This window comes from Lemur catta, chromosome 13 (assembly GCF_020740605.2).
Source record: "Lemur catta isolate mLemCat1 chromosome 13, mLemCat1.pri, whole genome shotgun sequence".
Taxonomy (NCBI): Eukaryota; Metazoa; Chordata; class Mammalia; order Primates; family Lemuridae; genus Lemur; species Lemur catta.
The window spans coordinates 76,816,887-76,832,875 of record NC_059140.1 but is presented as its reverse complement, the minus strand read 5'-3'; the positions used below and the strand labels follow the sequence as shown (position 1 = coordinate 76,832,875).

The 15,989-nt window shown below is 40.7% G+C and overlaps 1 protein-coding gene across 1 annotated transcript in view; it reads left to right on the top strand.

Moving 5' to 3' along the window:
* Positions 1-8,291, top strand: part of LOC123648928 (protein POLR1D) — a 36,917-nt gene extending 28,626 nt beyond the window's left edge. The window contains exon 3 of the mRNA XM_045566854.1: positions 7,626-8,291. Within this exon, the coding sequence (XP_045422810.1) occupies positions 7,626-7,893 (268 nt within the window). The 3' untranslated portion in view covers positions 7,894-8,291. The remainder of the gene's footprint in view (positions 1-7,625) is intronic.
* Positions 8,292-15,989: the final 7,698 nt, after the last annotated feature.

The following is a 15,989-nucleotide window of genomic DNA, read 5'->3' as shown; positions in this document are numbered from 1 at the left end:
GTTTCTAAAGTACACACACATTTGAAAAACACTTTACTAGTCCCTGCTTATTAAAAAGAATGATACCAACCTGCTCTGCAGAATCTACAGCCATCCCACACCTCTGAGCTCCTCTGCACTGAGGTAGCACTTAGGTAGCCTGGCCAGATGTCCAGCTACCGGAGTCCCAAGACCCATCTCTGTGGAGTGGACCTTCTTGGACAGATCTTAAAGGAGTAGACAGTCTGTTGCTTACTGGTGGGCTATGGTGTGTTTTTCTAAACGTCTAGAAGACCATTATATTTGCTTTAAAATTTAAAATAGAACCAGAGCAAGGGACATTGTTTTTTCATTTTGGATATTCCATAAGAAATATCTTAGTGAGATAGTTGAGCAGGTGCCAGAAAGAGATTGCTGAACCAAAGAAAATACAAATGGGATGCCATTTTTTATTTTGTAAAGAAAGAGACCATTTGGTGCTATATGCTTTCTTGGCTGTATTTCAGCAAAAGAATCTCTTTGGAAGCCATTGTTGTCAGAAGCCTTGGGGAAGCTGAAATATTGGCTCATATGACCTCTTTTTAGTCAACATAAAGGAATTCATAAGCATAAATTTGAGAAATTTGCCCAGCTTCATTGTCTACAAAGCTATTTTTATTCTGGTCACATTCACTTCAGCTTATCTCTAGCCCAGTGTAACTCCTGAGTCCAGTGTCTGTTTCCACAGCCTTGCACTGGGAAAGGCTTATATTTTGGCACAAAATATTCCAAAGATTGAATTGAGTGAAATGATTCTTCAGTTCTCTTAGCCCAGTTGTTTTAAGCGAAATCACATTTTTGGATGCTTTTCTGTTTGGGTTTGGAGTCAATCTGGAGATGAGAAGGAAAATCGCTTGCATTGTTTTTTATGTCAACAACTTTTTATTATTGGAAAACAAATAATTTCTCCAATCTTTATCCAGACATGTGTTTTTTTATTTATTTAAATATCCACTGAGCACCAGGAGGTATGTTTAGAGGCCAGTCATGAGCAGCAGTAGAGAAGACACACTTCCCTGGCCTTAAAGTTTTGAATCCACTGGTGGGTACAGACACGTGAGCAGGTGATCAGGTGCAGTGTACCCCGCTTACTGTGTCAGAACCAGTGGGGATGGCAGGAAGGGCTGGCGTCTCAGATGAGTCAAGGATGACACTCTTGGCAATGTTTGAGGGCCACAGAGATCCGAAGCCTTTATACATGAAGAACATGAGGCCCAAAGAGGTTTCCGGAGGCCCCCAGCTAGCTAATTGCTAATGGGACTATAACTTTGCTTTCCTGCCTGTAGCTTAACACTCCTTGTGCTACAAATACACCACCTCTCTTATGTGGATTATTGTCTGATAACATGCTGAAATGCCAGTGCTTACTGCCCCTGCTTCCCACATTCCTTTCATATCCAGTTATGAAAGTTCAGAGCAAGCCCTGAATGTGTTACTGTTAGATCACATATCTATGTAAATGATGTGTGTTGCTGAGGGAGGAGGGATGAGAGCCTTGCAGTTTGTCCCAGTATACTGCTATTCACATAGCTGCCTCTGAACTTCCACTTCCCCTACCTTCTGTTCCTCTCGGTAGTCTAAAGAGCAGAGATACATGGACAGCCTAGTCGGTATTTTTGCTACAGGGCCTAGCATAATGATTGCATATGAAAGATTCTCAGAGCTTTAACACACACACACACACACACACACACACACACACACACACACACACACATTTGCTAAATATTTTTCTTTACTTTTAGGTAGAATGTTGGAGACAGTCATTGAACACCCACTGTGACTCTTAGGACTGTTGTATGCAGAGTAATTAAGGGTTAACAGTTTAGTAATGGGGATTATAACATTATAAAAAGCAATTTTCAGGTGGCCACACGCTGAGGCATTTGATTGCCAAATTATAATAAACTGGGGCACCATGGGTGGTTATGGTAGTTTGTGGTGGAATTAAACAACAAAATGAGTTGTAATCAACCGTAGCATCAAGATAAAAAATATTACCCTTGTTTTATGGAGAATTGGGAATGTAGTTATGCTTCTGCTTCTGTCTTTCTAGAGGCATTATTTTAGACTTACATCCATGATAGTGCAAAGCAATGTATGGAGAGGAAGACACAGTGCTGTTTTCTGGCATGGGAATGGATTTGGCCATAGGATAGAGGAATGAATTGAAGTGCATTGCGTGGAACCTTGCTTCCATGTCTCCAAGGTGTCTGTGTCCCTAACCATAAAAATAATTTTTATAAATCATAATTTCCCAATGCCTGTTATACTTCACACATTACAAATTCAAGTGTGTTTGAGTGATTCTCTACCTTTGTCCTTGTCCGTGTTGGTGACTCTACTGGACTCCCAGTGGCCGGCTGTTCGTAGCAGACCCGTCACTGTATAGATCTGCTGCCTCGTGCCTGTTCTGGATGGAGAAGCCTCAGCTTCAAGAGTGCTGATGAGCTTTTCGCTGACTGCTCTGTTAATTGGCCATCTGGTTAGAATGCAGCGAGTCTCTCTCTGTTCTGCTGCCTCTGCCCCATTCAGGATCATGTGTGACAGTGGACTCTGGAGTCACACTCCCTGGCTCTCATCCAGCTCCGTGTCTTACTAGCTTAGGGTTGTGGAGAAGCTGCTTTACCTCTTCTTTCGTTCATCCAGAGAACGGGTGATGGTTGTAGAGATGAAATGAGGGAACACTGGAAATGTAATGGCACGGGCTGATTGCTTCACAGCTGTGCCCTAGTGGCTAGTGGGCTTGTCTCACTCTTTGAGGGGTCCTATTCATGAAACCATTTCGATAAGAACCCAGAAGTGGCAGGTCTAAATCTGTAGAAAGTTAGAACTACTACCTCCATCCTTTAACAAGAGAGACAAAACTATTAAAATCAGAAAAACTCCATTACATTTATCTTCCTCTTTCTGTTCTCTAGGTTTGTTTATATTTTACTGTTTTTTCATAAGTCAAGTATGATAACTACAGGGAGCAGGTCCCTTGTTTTTGCAAATTACTTTATATAGTGTGCCTACTCAAAAAAGTCTGTCTAATGGCAGATTCTGTAGCAATCGGCCTCTCCCATGGCAGCTGGGCCCCTTCATCACAGCTTCTGGGCCCACAGATTTGAAATTGAAAGGAATCGCTTCCCTTTTAAAGTTTAACATAGATAGAATGCCTAATCTTAAATCTGACAGTTGTATCCTGGGTACTTTCTGAAGCAGTTTTAACCAGTCTTGTGATGTTTAGGGTTTATATCCATTTATGCTGTTAGCACCTTAAATCTGGCCCTTTCCATGTGAGCTAGAGCCAAAAATAAACCAAAAATAAAAATAACTAGCCAGAGTGGAAAAGTTGACATTCTGTAGGTCAGAGCCACAGACAGGAAAGCAGCTGCCCTGTCCTGTGGCCTCCTCCAGGCCCTCCCCTCAGCACACCTTTGGCCACAGACCGTGACAGACGTGCCAACACAGCAGGCACCCAGGGCCTGTGCTCTGCTGCAGGCTCGGATTGTTGCTGCACAGCTGACGTGAACAAGGACTGTGGAATGGCTGAGTATCTAATACCAATGTATCATGCCATCTTAAACACAGGGGAAAAAGTGGCAGTAAGGAAGAGCTGAGTAATAAGACAGATAAGGAAATGAAGTAATTTCCTAATGTGGTGAATGAAAGGATGCTTTTCTAAAGCAGCAGTCCCCAACCTTTTGGCATCAGGGACTGTTTTCATGGAAAACAATTTTTCCACAGACTGGAGAGGGAGGGGGACAGTTTCCAGATGATTCAAGTGCATTACATTTATTGTGTACTTTATTTGTATTGTTAATACATTATAATATATAATGAAATAATTATAGAACCACCATAGGTTGGGGGCCCCTGCTAGAAGGTTAATATTGAACGTGAGCAGGGAATCCTAACACTGGAAAGAACTTCAGAGATCAGCTACCTACTTCATTCAACCTTTAGTTTTACATCTGAGGACACCAAGTCCTAGGGAGTTTACAGAACATTTGGAAATATATTCTTTTCTTTTCTTTTTTTTTTAGATGGGGTCTTGCTATGGTCTATTTTTGATTAACTTACTATTACAGGTGATTTGAGACTTTGGGATGATATCTTGAGTAGCCATCTTGAAAAACTCCCTGGTATATTAACTTACTTGAGTGCTATATCTACTCTTTCTCATGAAGAGAGAGTGAATAATAATAATAAAGGGCCACACTCCCCTGTTTAAAACCCTTGGATCCAGACAAGTTTCTGAGTTTAGATGTTTTCACATTTTAGAAAAGCACTACAGTACATACAGCATGTACTACAACTCTCTCCCTCCAGTGTACTCATTCAACGTAGTGTCATTTTTCAGCAAAACTACATGAATGTTTACACTAAATAGGATAAAGACTATATATAAATAGCCTAATATAAGGTCAAGTCAAGTTTTGCTGCCAGACAAATTTTGGTGTTATAAAAAGAACTTAGTTTTAATAGTTTTTTAAATTGTGGAATTGGGGATAAGAAATTATGGATCCATAGATAACACTTACATGCCAGACACCATGCTAAATGCTTTATGCATTATTGCATTAAATCTTCACAATAGCTTTAGAAGGTAGATACTTCTGTTATTCCCATTTTACAAGTGGGGGAAATCAATGCAGAGAGGAGTTAAGTAACTTGCCCATGGTCACACAGCTAGTTAAATAGTAGAGCTAGGCTATGAGCCAAAGCTCAGATTTACTAAGGGCTTGTATATGGCAGGCATCGTCCCAAGCGTTACATGTTCTCACTCATTTGATCTGCATGCAACCTCCAAGATAGTCACTATTACTATCCCCATTTAACAGCCAAGAGGCAACAGGAAGATTATAATATGTGCCCAAGGTTCAGTCTGATAGCTAGTATTATTCCAGAGCATGTGTGCTCAGCTACTGTGCCATGTAGTATGATTTCTTAACAATGAAACAACTGGCTGTGAGATTCAGCAAAATTAATTGCTACATTAAAGGCTAGGGCAGCTCTCCCTACTGATATCCTGAAATATTCATTTTGATGTTGTTATCCTTATACTTGGATCTATTCAGTGCAGATTTTATAATTTCTTTACATGAAATCATTAACTATGTGTACCTTCACATCTGCTTGCAACTACTCTCCTGTCTCTTCGCCCTGCCTTATTTATTACTAGGGTATGAATGAGCACATGTCGTCATTTCTGTAATGTGTACGGGCACGTTTGAGAGAGGTCTGACTTTCAAACCCCATCCCCACTCCACCCTAGTAGACCAAGGTCTCGCCAAGCCATCCTGGGCTTTCTCCCCTTGAATAGAATCCCAGGCACAATCAACATTAAAAACTTCATCTTTGACGTTAAAAGAGAGGTGAATGCCAATTTCCTTGTGGAATATTTCTAGAAAACCATCTCATTTTTTGAATAACTCTTTGGGTCACTGTATTGAGCCAGTGGGTTATACTAGTAGGTGGAAGGTGGGAGAGGTCTCCTCTGCCTCCCTCAGCAAAACGCTGCAGTTCTGTAGCAGAGTTTGCTCAGTTCAGGGAAGGATATGGTTTTAAAGATGATCTGACACTGAAGATAGCAAAATAGAGTAGAATTCACCATGAATTAGCAAAAGTTTTGTTTTCAGATCCTGGATTATTGTCCCATCTGGGAATAGTCTCCTTTCCTTGTTGTTTAATCCAGATTTACCAGCACTAGGATGGCCCACTCCAGTGAAAATACCCCAGAATTATTCTGTAGCTGGCCATTTTTCACTAACTGTTCCTAGCCTTATATATTCAAGAGGTACATGTGGTCCATTAACTCATGAAAATGATTTTGCTCCAACAGTAAACACCAGCACTGTTGGCAAAGAGGGGTATTCTAAGCTTTTTACTTTCCTTCATGACAGGTAGTTTTTCCTGTAGGCGCTCAGTGTTGTGCTGTTCTGGAACATGCCAATGAATCATTGCTGAGTTTGCAACTGCGGTGGCTTGAGTGTCACCACCAAGGCAGTGCCTGCTTTCAGTAACACCCTGTCAGGCCACTGCAGGAAGAACTCGGCTTGCCCCCTCATCATGTGCCCTCCTTAAGCACAGGACTGTCCTAATGTGGACGTTTCCCCAGGAGGTATAAATGGCTTTACTTGGAAACTACTAAGGTAGCATAATGCTGGTATAAGGGAAGCCCTGTGAGGCTACAGAGAGAGTGCAGTTGTTTGCACCCCTGCCCCGTGCAGAACTCTTCCTTGTTCTTGCCTGTCTTCTTCGCTCCTCATCTCATTCACTGCGGCTAAACTTCAGTGCTGTCACCACCTCTGAGTGTTCCCCACTGCTTCTACTGCACTCCAATGTCCTTTTCTCTCTAAGTTTCTTTTCTGCTTGTGCTAGTTCATTCCCTTGTCACTTTTCCTGGCCTGAGCATTAACCAGGCACAGCACACTGGGAGTAACCTTTGATTCTTCTCAGATATTTTCTCTGTCCTTGTAAGCCCAAGAGCTACTTATCTGCAGCAGGAGGTATTTTCTTTTCTTTTCTTTTTTCCTTTTTTCTTTCCTTCTTTTACTGCCAGATACAATGCCATTCTGGTTGCCTGAGGTAGTCTGGTTTCCATATAAGTGCTTGTATTTCACTTACACCATACTAGACTACACGATTACCACAGTAGAGTACTACTGGGTTGATTTTGAAGTACTGTGTAGGGTTCACTGTAAATCAAGTTTTATAGAAAGATGTATATTCTACATTCATTTTTGTTTAATACCAGCCATCCTGAGTAACATGATTTTGGGGATCAACATATTCCTAAAATAGCCCATTTTATGGCAGACAGCTCAAGGCCAAGAGAAATATGCCAGTTTTCATTTGTGTAGGGTTTTCTTTTCCAAAATGAAAGATTTACTACACCTGAAAAATAAAATAGATACTGTAGTATATAACTAAGCATGTAAATTAGCAATTTAATTAGTTACAGCCTCTCCTGGGTGAACATGAATCATGAAGCAACTTAAATATACACTGCACAGCATTCACCGAGGGTGAGCATGAGTAAGGTGACCTCAACAGGGCACAGAGTAGAGTCTTGAAATACAAAGAGTAAGAATGTTTTTAAAAGTCAAAGGATATTTTTGCATATTTATGGATTCTTTACACAATTTATTTCTGGAGTAGATCATTTAACTCTCATATTCAAGATATAGTAGGATATACTCTTTCTTCCTCAGAAAGAGACTTATTTTCACTCTTTGACAATAAAAAGCATGGTACAATGAATTTAATTCAAAACAGATTATAGTCAAATCAGACTTTTATTATTTCAGAAGAAAATATTTAATGATTCTGTCAATTCACATTGTGGGCGATAGCTGTACATATAGGGTAGGAAGTTTAGTCCCAATAAAGAAGAAAGGCTTAAAGTATCCAGGCAGTGTCCAGTCTACTAGCTCAGGAACTGTCTTGATTTCCCCCCTGGTACTCAGAGTTTACACTAGGTGGCATGCAAGGAAAGCTGAACACAGAAACGCGGTTCTGTGCAAGCAGGGTTCTTTGGTACTAATCATGATAGTGGGTTCAGCTGTGGAGTTAGCTGTTGTATTTGTGATGGTTTTTCTTTTCTCCCCTGCCCCCAGGATGAAGTGCCCTCTTGCTGGTACAAATAAAAGATTTCTAATTAACACAATTAAGAACACATTGCCCTCCCATAAAGAGCAAGAGCATGAACAAAAAGAGGGCAGTAAGGAACCTGCAAAGAGCCAGGCCCAGAAAGAAGAACACCCGAAGCAGCACCGAAGCCATCCTTACAAGCACAGCTTCCGTGCCCGGGGCGCGGTCAGCTACTCCCCGCCGAGGAAGCGGAGCTCCCGGGACAAGCGCGAACAGCGGCCCAGCCGGCGGTGAGGCCGGCCCGGGGCGGCCAGCCGGTGGCCTCCGTGCTCACTGCAGCGCGGGGTGCGGAGAAGCTGCGGGGGACAGCGTTGGCTGGCAGGGCACACACCTGAGAGCGATTTCTACAGGAGGTCCTTTGTTGTTTTTAAAGAGGCTGCTGGCAACAGGCAAAAAAATTTACTGGGCGACTCTTCAAGGAAACCAGTACAAAGGAAGATGTCTTGGCAAGTTTAAGCTACTTCAGCAGTGTTAGTATACATGTGTATTGTTTTTATTCTATCTTGTTTGGAAGTCAGTTTCAAAATAAGCAGATCTAGAATTTAAAATGTTCAGAGATTGTTAAAACTAGTTCCAAATTTTTTTTGTCATTTCTCAAAATTTCTCAAAAAATAAAATACTTGTAAATCTTATACTTTACTTTTTTGGGGTTTCAATTTTAAACTTTAGAAATCATCTGGTCAGTGACCATATTTATAAAAATTTGCAGCCCCCTGAGGGCTGGGAATTTACCAAGAAACTCTTTGATAGCTCTGCATTTGTTTTCCTTTAAGTGAACAATGAAGGGAATTCTCCAATGGCTTTGAATTTAGTGCTCCATATCAACCACCAGAGGTTAAAAAATCGGCTTTGTTGTTGCTGTGCATTCTCAGACTCATTGCTTAGATAGAATGATTTTTCTATATTTAATCTTGTTTGAATATATAGGTTCTAAGTGGTGCTTTAAAAAGAACCTGACAAGTTAAAATTAACATAATTACTTCAGTGCTAGATCTTACTTAGCTTATTTAACATAATTATATTAGTGCTAGATCTTATTTAGCTAAAAACTTAGGATAGCATGATTAATATAGTTGTTCCAGAAATCTTCATTTTAAATAAAAGCATGTTTACAATGCTTTCCCCCCACCCCAGTATTAGTTTTCAATATCTGTTTTAACATATTATAAACCTTTTAAACCTGTATTCCTGCCTCATACTCAGGAAAATGTCACCAGGCTCCCCCCTCCCCAGTTTTCTAAAGCGTCCCAGTGGATGCCTGGCTGCCCCTAGATAATCATTATGCCACAGCCCTGCGCTCTGCTCCCTGGCAGCCAAGAAAAGCCCTTTCTACATGTTAGAAGGAAATACATCAGAAAAATCAGCTTTGGGGTGTTAGAAACTAGAATAGACTGCTCCCCACCACCACCAAGCTGCTGTGCCACACCCTCAGTCTGCTCGGAAGTGACAAACCCAAAGCTTCTCACCCATCCACCCCTCCTTCTCCCACCCCAGGCCAGGGACTCATCCTGTGACTCTAACCACACGCATTCCCTTCAGACACACTAGAGGAGTCATTTGCTTCATCTGACTTTTCATCCATAAGAATAGTGAGACTTGGGAGTGAAGAAGTCTCACAGGCATTCTTTGGTACCATAAAAAACATTCTATGATCCAAGGAATTAGAGAAACTACCTGTACCTCCTCGGAAGTAGCCAGATCATAGGTTGAGCCCTACCCCTTAGCTCCTCTGAATCTGATTACTGAGAAGGCTAGTTTGCCTAAGGGAAACCTTGTTCTCAGTTGGGAAAAGATTGTCAGGAAGCTTGCCCTCATATGCACAGGAGCACATAAAGAAGTAAGTAAATTAATTAATCTACATTAAACTGGCAAGACAACATTGTAAGCAGAATTCAAAGGCAATTTATAAACACACTTTTATTTGGTTTATGCTATAAACCTCAATGAACAAGAGCATGAAAAGGCCAATAAAAAACATAGATTTGGGAGCATCATTAATAATTGATAAGATGAACTATTTCTCTCATCTGTATAACCCTCTAATTTTCACATTTGGTTTTAATAACATAAAAAGCTCCCTGCATGAAACAAATTCCAGATATAACACATCTTATGAAATGCCTGAGGGAGATATTTCTCCTCCAGATAAATGTATAACTTGCCCTCAATAGTGGTCTCCTGTCCTTCATAAATTGTTTTTTCTCATTAATTCCTTAGGGGTAGCTCTCTCGAGATGAACCAATATATACTGTCCAATTACAAGCCTCTATTTATTCTGAATTACAGACCTATCAGTCTGCTGGATAGTCTTTCAAAGCTCAATGCCAGTTTACAGAGGAAAAGTCACAAGACTCATTTTTAATCCTATATCCTGCATGAAGAACAAACAAACCATTGGTACACCCATTCATTCTCTCACTCTCTCATTCAGTGAACACTTAGAGACAAGCACATGCTGGGCCCAGATCTGGACAATTTAAGCCCTGTCCCTAAAATCTTCTTGGCTATGTTTGTGTCTTCCATATTGAAAGGTATGGAGTATTTGTTCAGCACAATATTTGTTTCCTATAATTTTTTTTTTTTTTTTGGCCCCATCCATAGGTATTCCAATCTTCCATACTGGTGAAGCAGTTGGTGATTGTTCATCAGCACAAAAGCAGTACAGAGTCTTTTATTTTGTTAAACAGTGAAAATTTTGATTTTGATGAATTCTAAAAAATATATATATCTGATGAATCTTAAAAATATGTATGCAAATCTCAATATTAATAGACACAGGGCCGGGCGCGGTGGCTCACGCCTGTAATCCTAGCACTCTGGGAGGCTGAGGCGGGTGGATCGCTCGAGGTCGGGAGTTCGAGACCCGCCTGAGCAAGAGCGAGACCCCGTCTCTACTAAAAATAGAAAGAAATTATCTGGCCAACTAAAAATATATATAGAAAAAATTGGCCGGGCATGGTGGCGCATGCCTGTAGTCCCAGCTCGGGAGGCTGAGGCAGTAGGATACCTTGAGCCCAGGAGTTTGAGATTGCTGTGAGCTAGGCTGATGCCACGGCACTCACTCTAGCCCGGGCAACAGAGTGAGACTCCGTCTCAAAACAAAAAATAAAAAAATAGACACAGTAGACAACTTATATAACCAGCTCATGTAAAACTACTAGAAATACATTAGGAACACAATAAAAAATTGGTAAAGATGAAATTTTCATGGAGGAGGAAATACAAACATCCAATAAACATGAAAAAAAGTGTTTGAATCAATAGTAAACAAAAAATGCAAATATTAAAATGATTTTTTTTCACCTTTCAAATTAGCAAGGTTTTGAGAGCTTTGTTGTTTTCATTTTAAGTAATTCTGCTGACAAGGGTATGATAATTCAGGTACTCTCAAAAAACAATTTGTGAGATGGTAAAATAGTCTGGCATTTCCAGGAATCTTTAAAATGTTCTCTTTTGTCAACAAAGTAATCCTGCATCTAAGAGTTTCACAGTTTGGTTTCAGTATGTATCTGTTATGGGCTGAGCTGTGCCCTAACCTCCAGTACCGCAGAATAGGACTGTATTTGGAGATTGGGTCTGTAAAGAGGTGATTAAGGTAAAATGAGACTGTTAAGATGGGCCTTGATCCAATCTGACTGGTGTCCTTATTAAAAAAAAGGAGATGAGTATGCACAAAGAGACACCAGGGACTCAGGCACACAGAGGAAAGGCCGTGTGAGGACACAAGGACAAGGCTGCCATCTGTGAGCCCAGGTGGGAGGCCTCAGGAGAAACCAACCCTGAAAACACCTTGATCTTGGACTTTCAGCATGCAGAACGGTGAGAAAATAAGTTTCTGTTATTTAAGCCACTCAGGCTGTGCTACTTTGTTATGGCAGCCCACACAGACAATAAATATATAAAATAAGATCTTTCTCTAGATGCTTGCTAAAACTGTTTCTTATGTAATTACTTAGCTTTTTGTTCTTGTTTTAATTATTCTGCTTTAGAACTAAATGAGCAAATATAGCAATAATAATACCAATGTAAAAATTTAAATCACAAATCTCTTTTCTTCCATGCTAGCTTTGTTCATTTCCCCATATCCCAACACATTATGAGGTTAGGATGCTCTTTTACAGAATGCAGTATATCCTCTGAATTAGTAACCAATAAATTGTTTTCTCCCAAAGCCAGGGCACAGCTAGTGAAAAAACCAAGAGGAGGATGTGGCAAATCTCAAAATTAAAAGTAATGATTTACTCTAAAAAGTAAATCCCTAAATCTCCGAGCTCTGCAGGTCTATTTTAGGACCCAGTGCAGACACGGCCCTACTAGGGATCATAATAGCAGTGCCACTGAACTGGAAGTTAAGACTACCATGTGGCAACTTCTGCCTCCTCCTTAGGAACACACTGTTGAGTGGGGAATTGACCCTGAATATTAAGAGAAAATAGGGTTGGCACTCCATCTTGGGAACTAGAGGAAGCTTAAGAGGAATCCTGGTACAGCTCCATGAGAGATCATGTTTGGGGTATAGGTTAGTGGAAAACCAAAGCGTCCAGTAGCCATGCCACGTGGACCAGGGGCATGCCTTGCCCATACCACACCATTATGTGAATGAAAGCAAGGTGCTCACTTTGGGTGGCTGAAGTCTCATGGCTCTATGTGTTTGCAAGCCAAGTGCAAGCTGGATTTTGCTTCCAAACTTAGCCACCTCTGGAGGCCCTTGTTCAGGTTACATCACTTGGGGTTCTAAGCAGGAGCCCTGCCATGGGCTTCATGAGTGAAGGTTTAGGTTACCGCACTAGAAAAAAAGCCCCAACTAGGTAAGGTGCTGATGGCAACTGGATCATGGAATGAGCAGTGGAGGAGAGAACTCAGAAATACCAGTTGTACTATTGTGACCAGTTGAAGAAACAAAGACTATAACTTTTCATAATTTAAATGATTTTTCCTGCCCTTTCTTCCTCCTTTTCCTTACTATTGAATATTCAATGTGTTGACTGTAGTTTGGTTTATGCTTTAGTCCACAGAAGTGAGTAGACATTGAGACAGAGCTAGAAGTAAAGTGAATCTGCTGGAGCCTGGTGGTCCCATGACATCACTTCTAGAAGCAGTAGTTGGGTGTGAGGCTGGTTCTCCCATTGGTGAAGAAGTGAGGGTGTATGTATGTAGGACAGTTACTTGGGTTAGACTGAGATATTTGGGAACTCGTGTGTGTGTGTGTGTGTGTGTGTGTGTGTGTGTGTGTGTGTGTGTCCTTCTCTGCCCAGTACTTCTTCCTAGCCTTCATTTTATAACAGAGCCTGCACCAGCCATAAGGGTGGGCATGTGAACCAGGCTAGGCCAATCACACAGACTACTTCACCCCTGAAGCCAAAAATGTTTCATCTAGGAATGGAGATTAGGCCAATAGATTCTCTCAGGAGTTTGGAACCTGAACCTACAGAGAGAGGAGACAGTTGAAGCTGAAGTCATTGGATATGAGTTCCCGAAAGAGATGATCCTTGTGTTCCTGCTGCTAAGCTCTCCAGAAAATCCTGTTCCTGTCCTGCCCAAAGCTTGGTTGTGAAGCTATTCACCTGCATCCTTCCAAAAACTTGCTTTATGATTAAATTATGTACATTTCTATTGCTTGTAGCCAAAGAACCTTAGCTACTATAACTATGCAGGGATTAAAGGGGGAAAAAGGAAGCTCCTGGATATTTTAAGAAAAACAGCAAGAAACAGAATACTATGTATAAAACATTACCATTTGTGTAAGAAAATAAAACTGAACATCCTTGCATAGGCATAGAATACCTCTGGACTGGACTGTACTGTCAAATAGACAGTACTAATAAAAAGATACATATTACTAAAAAGAAAGAAGTAGAAATTCTGGACTTGAAATGTGTAATAATTAAAATGAAAAATTTACTAGAAGAGCTCAACTTCTTGTAGAAGAAAGAATTAGCAAACTTGAAGGTAGATTGATAGAGATTATACAATTCAAATAACAGAGAAAAAAATGAAGAAAAATGAACAGAGCCTCAGAGAAGTGTAGGATATCATTAAACACACCATTATACATGTTATGGGAGTATCAGAAGTAGAGGAGAGAGAAAAAGGATTTATTTGCAAATTAAAATAATTATAAGATACCTGTTCACACCAATTAGAATGTCTAAAATTAGAGATAGTGACTGCTGCAGCTCATACATTGATGATAGAAATGTAAAATTGTACAATTACTCTGTAAAACAGTTTGACATATTGTTAACAAGATAAGCATACACTTACTATATGATCCAGCTATTCCACTCTTAGGTATTTTACCCAAGAGAAAGGAAGTCACATGTCCATACAAAGACTTGCAGCTGCTCTATTGTAATACTCAAAAACTGGAAATAACCCAAATGCCCATCAAGAAGAGAATAGAGGCCGGGCACGGTGGCTCACGCCTGTAATCCTAGCACTTTGGGAGGCCGAGCCGGGTGGATTGTTTGAGCTCAGGAGTTCAAGACCAGCGTGAGCAAGAGTGAGACCCCGTCTCTACTAAAAATATGAAGAAATTATCTGGCCAACTAAAATATATATATATACAAAAAATTAGCCGGGCATGGTGATGCATGCCTGTTGTCCCAGCTACCCAGGAGGCTGAGGCAGTAGGATCACTTAAGCCCAGGAGTTTGAGGTTGCTGTGAGCTAGACTGACGCCACGGCACTCACTCTAGCCCAGGCAACAAAGTGAGACTCTGTCTCAAAAAAAAAGAAGTGAATAGATAATCAGATTATGGTATGTTTATCCAATGGAATACTACTCAGCAATAAAAATAATTTAGTATTTATGTAATAACATGAAGCACATGGATGAATGTGGATAAATTTCAAAGTAATTATGCTGAGAGAAAGAAGTTAGACAAAGAGTATAGATTTCTTGCTTCCATTTACATAAAAGTCTAGAAAATAGAAACTTATCTATAGTGTCAGCAGATCAGTGATTGGCTAGAGTAGGGGTTGAAGTGAGGGACAGGCAGACATGGACAAAGAGAAATGAAGAAATGCTAGAGGTGATGAACATGTTCATTATCTTGATTGTGGTCATGATTTCACAGATGTATGTTTGGGTCACAACTTACAATTTTATATTTTAAATATGTGAAATTTATTATTTAACAATTATACCTGAATGCACCATTATAAAAATGTTATCAGGGGAAAAAACTAAAGTGAAGTAAGTCATCACCCAGCTACTGGCTGGTGGGTGCTCCTCTTGGATGTTATCTGCATGAAAAATCTTCTAATAAGAATACAAGTTATATTTTTAAAGAGATCCTGGTGCTGCAGCAGCCACCTGACCAGGAAGGAGCAAAGGAGATCAAGCTCTCCTAAGCACACTTAGGACAATACCCACCAACCTGTCATAGGCAGCTGTGGGACTGGGGACTAGCCTGCCAAATCCATTGCAACCACTAGTAACACCAACATGGACCACACTTGGGTCCCAGCAGGTCTCCACCACTGCTACTATCACCTCTCACATCACACCACCTGCTCAGGGGCCTGGGAACCCACCCACAGACTTGGCCCTCTGATCCAACTACTAGCTTCTGAGCAAGCCACCTGAAGTCCCAAGAATTGCCGCCCGCCCCCCCCCCCCAGGACACAATAGCACTGTTTGCAAGCCAAATAACAGAGGGAGAAGAGAGATCAAAAAGTTTGGAAAACCTGTTTAAGGAAATAATTGATGAAAACTTCCCAGGACTAGCAATAGAGTTAGACATTCAGATATAGGAGGTTCAATGATCCCCAGGCAAATACATTGCACAAAGAACTTCACCACAGCATATATAATCAGAATGACTGAAGTCAAAGTGAGAGAGAGAATTTAAAATTAACAAGAGAAAAGTGTCTAGCCACCTATAAAGGAAACATCATCTGCTAACAGCAAATCTCAGCAGTAACCTTACAGGCCAGAAGAGAATGGGATGACATTTTCAAAGTACTAAAAGAAAAAACTGTCAGTCAAGAATTTTATATCTTGGAGAAAAAGTTTCATAAATGAAGAAGAAGTAAAGCCCCAGACAAGCAAATGCCAGGAGAATTTAAGAGGAAATACTCAAAGATGTCTTAAACATGGAAATGAAAGGTCAACATTTATCATCACAAAGATACATGGGAATATAACTCAATGATCTAATAAAACAATCACATGAAGGAGGAAAAGAAAGGAATTAAAGGCCAGGTACAGTGGCTCACTCCTGTAATCCTAGCACTCTGGGAGGCTGAGGCAGGAGGATTGCTTGAGCTCAGGTGTTCAAGAGCAGCTTGAGCAAGAGCAAGACCCTGTCTCCACAAAAAATAGA